Here is a 5252-nt window from a genome sequence, read left to right on the forward strand (position 1 = left end):
TTACGTCATTATCACTATAATTCGAATTCGACTCAATTCATAACAAAATTTATTTAATAAAATACATAAATTTATGGAAAATGAGGTCATCAATTTGAAAAAACACAAAATTAACCGGTTTAGAATAAAAGAAATAGTCGAAATTTACTGATGTTTCAGGAAAATATTTCAAATATTTTACCTCCAAAGGGGCATGCCAGTCATTGTATATGCTTCGACTATTTCAGGAAAATTCAGAAAGATTATAGTACTGTTAAAGTGTACTAAACAGGACTTTAATTTAAAACTTCTAAACGCCGTTACTACTGCTACTACTAGTACTTTAAACGGAAGATGACCACCCGTGCCGTGTCGTGTGTATAAATATGTGTATGTTCTGTAGCAGACACATACAAGTTCACACACTAGCTACAGCAAGAACTCAACTAGCCCACCAAAGACCAAAGCTTTCATTTGTAAGAAACCTCTCTTTTTTTAGTTCTTGATCTTTTTGTGCATTTTGTAATCTTCTTTTTATAACATATGTAATCTTGTTTTTGTTGCTAAAGGTCTATGTAAATGTATGATCTGCATTATATATATGGGTTTTTTTTTATTGTGCTTGAATTAATTCTTAACTAATTGTTTTGTTTAAAAGTATTGGAAATTTTGGATGTTCAAGCCTCAAGGCATTGTTTGGTTGATGGTGAAATGCTGGTAACTTAAAGAATGGAAGCTTTGAATTTTATATGGGGAATCATGGGTTTTGATTGTTTTGGAACAAGACACAAGAAAGTTATGAATTGGGTGGATTTAGTTGTCAAAACTTTTTTAGTTATTAATATAAGAATTCTGTGGGAATATTGGACATATCATTCTTTTTGTTTCATGTTCTTTTGAGAATGTTTTCGAGTTTGTTTATTCACCTTTTTATGCAATATTGCGTGTCAGTATTTCTAAATTCAGAATTTTGTTTAAATTGCAATGACACCTTGGCAAATATGTGTGTTTCTTTTGATTCTGAACATGTAATGTCTACCAACCTGTGCTTTCTTTATTTATAATTTCAGTTTCTTTATTTTTTGTGTCTTTGTTGCTTAACTGGCTTCTCATTTTGCTTGATTATCAATAATTCCGCTCATCTGTTTTTTCAATAATTGTTTTGAAGGACTGTTCTCTATTTTAAACCATCTTTTATTTCCTTTCTCGTTGATTTGATTTTAATTATGCAAGTGTTTTCGGACTGTGTTCTCTTCAATGAGCTGTGTTTGAAACTATTTAGAATACAATGTACTCCAGTTGATAACAGAATAAAGGAAACAAATTTACTTGTATTATTTTTACATTAAGCATTTTAAAATTCATGTGCCTGTTAAAAAGTTAGTCTTTAATAAAAATCTATTTTGCCTGTTTATGTAGTTGTAATCTGTTTATGGAAGTTACCGATATCTGCATGGATAAAGAGCTTGATCATGTTGTATATGTAAACGGTGTTTCCTGCGATTCAAATCATGAAGCTGCATGTTTGTATGATGTTCTGGATTTGCACAAAGATACTAGTCAAAGTCTGGAACCCAATCTGCAGAATATCAATGATGAGAAAGTAATTACCGAAGCCAAGGAATCTGAAGTGAAGGAATGCACTGCTGAAATCTCTGTTAAAATTTCCAAAGCCTTGAAAGATGAAGAGAAGGCGAAACAAAATATGCCAAGCTTAAAAGACAAGTTTACCTTATCAGACAAGATTCACGATAAGATCAAATCTGACCCTGAAGCTGAAAATGACGAGAAAGTGATTACAGAAGCTAAGGATTCTAAAGCGATGGAATGCCCTGCTGAAGTCTCTCTTATAATTTTTGAAGCCTTGAAAGCTGAAGAAATAGAGCATCAAGATATACCAACCTCAAAATGTGAATTTAACTCATTAAAGGAGAAGATAAAATCCGAACCTGAAACCATGACGAATGAGTGTCTAAAAGAGATTCCTGAAACTACGGAATGTGAAGTGAAGAACTGCACAACTGTAGACTCTGTTGAGATTTCTACAGCCATTGAGGATAAAGAAGAAAAGGAGCAAGGTATCACAAGCTTGAAATGTCAATCTAACTCACCAGAGGAGAAGATGGAACTGGAAACTGAATTCAAAAAAGGTGACTGTAAAAGTAATGGAGCTTTTCTGAAACCCGCAAACAAAATTATTGCTGGGAATGCCAAAGCAAAACTCACAGTTCTACAGCCATTTGCTTTAGCAACTGAAAGGCGAGCTCAATGCGGAACGCGCCCCACTAGGCCTGAGATGGAAACTTGTACTCCCCTGACTAAATCAGCTCATCCAAAGGGTTCACAGTCACAGACCCCAGTTTCTAAGAAGCAATTTGAGGTAAAGCACATTACTCACTTCTAGTAATTCTTTAATGTTTATGCGCTTCACACTAGGGACAAGAGTCACTTATCATAACAATGTAATTGTATCGACTGTTGATATTAAGTCCTGCCTATCCCTACAAATTCCAGTAATTCCAGCACTTAAGCCTTATATATATTGGTTGGTTTTGTGCTTTCACAATCTCTCCATTGCCTCCTTTTGCATTTGCTCAAAAAATTGTTTCCCCGGAATGTTATTCGTATTATTTACCTGTTCAAAAAGGTACTCTAGTGCTTATTTTCTTTTCATTTCTTAGCAGATTTTCACACCCTTGGTAGCAAGGAGACCATTACAACCTACTAATAAGAAGCGTCCTGATGAAGATGATTGCTGTTCTGTTGCTTCAACGTATCCTTTTCAACTCAATAGTTACCTACTTACCATTTGTGCATATTTCATCCTTATAATTCCTTTATTCTCCATCTGACTTTGTTAAAGGATGATCCTTAACTATGCAAAGAATTGCTGCATCAGCAATGACTACTAAACACAGGATAACTTTTGCAACCGCCCCACTGTTCAGGTCCACTACACGTGCTGAGAGACGGAAGGAGGTAGTTTTCTGAACCCTACTTTAGTGAGTGTCGCAACTAAGAAATTACAAATGCAAAACATGTTTCCATGCCTCTATTTTCTTTTTTCCATTTATTAGTTCTATACAAAATTGGAGGAAAAGCACCAGGCAATGGAGGCTGAGAAATCTCAGTGGGAAGCAAGGACCAAGGTAAATCATTACATTCCTTGAGAAATATAGATCTAAACCTAGGACTGTGAGCTATCAGTTATTATATTATGCAGTTTGCACTCCTAGTCTGTAGACACAATTTTTAACTACACATGCTTCTCGAGTCATACATTCATCTTAAATGCTTCTGTACTAAATCCATCTTCTAATATTTAGGAAGAGAAAGAAGAGGCTCTTAAGAAACTAAGAAAGAGTCTGGTGTTCAAGGCAAACCCAATGCCAAGCTTTTATGTCGATGGACCACCGCCAAAGGTTGAATTGAAAAAGGTAACCCGATGATTATTCAGCTTGTTACGAGAAGCAAGCCTTATTAATTATCGATTTATGACAATGAAGTGGAAAGATTCAAAATCTCCAAATTTTGTAGTAATATTTGTTTAATAAGCAACAAAATCTATACCTAAAATGTTATGTCAGGTTTGGGGTTTCTTTAATCTATGAAGTGCAATCTAGATTCTGGAATTACAGAAATGACTTGATTGAATTTCAGCCACCACCAACTCGTGCAAAATCGCCCAAACTGGGAAGAAGGAAGAGCTGTAGTGATGCAGCTGGTCATGATAAAGGTATAGGACTGTCTGGCCAAGGAACGCGGTACAGTCTTGGCTGTCACACAGATGGCGCAACTACTGCTAAGAAGACAGATATGAAGGACAATACAACTGTCAAAAATGTGAATGTTACTTTTAAATTTCAAGATGAGTCGAGGCAGATATCAAGAGACAAGAAAACGTCCATCTCACCGAGAATGAGAGGTCAAGCAAATTTGAACATTATGGTTCAATCTTAACTCGTAAGTGTTTGGTTTCTTTCTAATTTATACAGGAGAAGAAATTTGTTGTGTTTCTCGTGGCTACATGAAGAGCGTGCCTTTGGATTTCTGAAGCTGCAAGTACTTGTTGCAGTTCTTTGTGTTATTTTAATATTTATGGTTAAATTATCTTATACAGTAAGTTATTTTCATAATCAGGAACTTAAAGTTCCTATGCTGTTGGCTTGTAAGTCTAATGTGTGAAGATGTCAAATTACATCCCTATAACTTGTGTCATGAAATGGCGTCTGAATATGAAATTATGGATGTTTAGAGAGCCAACTTGCAAGTGAAAAGCAAAATCTGCAAAATGGCTGAAATTATAAGTACATGGGCAACTAACTCAACCGGGATAAAAGCCCATTATGCAACTTTTGGACTTCCATCCTTTTGTTGATTTAATACTATTGATTTAAGGTACTCATAACGCATCCTAGGCCGGGCTTTCATCCTATTGTTAATTTAATACTATTATTTTAAGATACTCGTAGCGCGCCCGAGGCCAGACGCATGAACAAGTCTCGTAAGGGCCGGCCAAATTTAATGTGCTCGCAGATATAGTCTATCATTTTAGAGACACTCCAACTCATCCCTCCCCTCATCTTTATTCCTACTTCAGCCACAATCTCCCTTAAAAATTGTTCGGTGCCTCAAATTTGTGCAGCAGTCTCAAAGATATGTCATAGGTAATCAATATATGTTCAATCAGTCACAATCATGTTACCTGCTGGAATGAAGATCAGTCATATATCTAAAATATTACATTTGAAATATAGGTAATCCCTTCTGAGTAAACACTTTTTTGATTTCCTATATTTGCTCATGAGGGCAGAGGCCACCTTCGGTCGTTCCTTGTCGGCCCCCAAGTACCTCATTCCGAACCCACCCCAGATAACTCAACTGGTTGAGACCGGGACTTAAGGAGCTTAACACCCCGAGGTCCTAGGTTTGATTTCAAGTGGACGCTTGAATTTAAGTAGGGGGTCATGACGGTGAGATGTTATACTAGCCCTCTTCGGGATTAGTCGAGATGCGCCTACGCGGACTCGGATACTTGGTTATCAATAAAAAAGTACCTCATTCCGAACGCATAATGAATTTTTCATCCGGTTTATATTGATAAGTTTAACACAATGCAGTCACTTTTGGAGTATTACCAAGTAAAGAATTACTACTTGGTAACAAATTTATACACAAACTAAAATTGGAGTATCGAACTATTCGTAGATAATGAGATACAAAAGGGACGAAGAAATTTGCAACCACAGGGTTAGCAGCTAACTAGACGAAGA

The 5252-nt window shown here is 36.0% G+C and overlaps 1 protein-coding gene across 2 annotated transcripts; it reads left to right on the top strand.

Annotated features, from left to right (window-relative positions):
• Positions 1–296: 296 nt before the first annotated feature.
• Positions 297–4237, top strand: LOC141678691 (uncharacterized). Of its 2 annotated transcripts, none has more exons than XM_074485051.1 (7): positions 297–455; positions 1399–2359; positions 2661–2752; positions 2865–2958; positions 3057–3128; positions 3306–3416; positions 3640–4237. In XM_074485051.1, exons 2-7 carry the CDS (start codon positions 1412–1414, stop codon positions 3937–3939), a joined length of 1617 nt encoding a protein of 538 aa, XP_074341152.1. In that variant the 5' UTR covers positions 297–455; positions 1399–1411; the 3' UTR covers positions 3940–4237. The 2 variants fall into 2 exon arrangements, with proteins under 2 accessions (XP_074341152.1, XP_074341153.1); XM_074485052.1 differs by having other exon boundaries at positions 2664–2752.
• Positions 4238–5252: the final 1015 nt, after the last annotated feature.

This window comes from Apium graveolens, chromosome 8 (genome assembly GCF_009905375.1).
Source record: "Apium graveolens cultivar Ventura chromosome 8, ASM990537v1, whole genome shotgun sequence".
NCBI lineage: Eukaryota > Viridiplantae > Streptophyta > Magnoliopsida > Apiales > Apiaceae > Apium > Apium graveolens.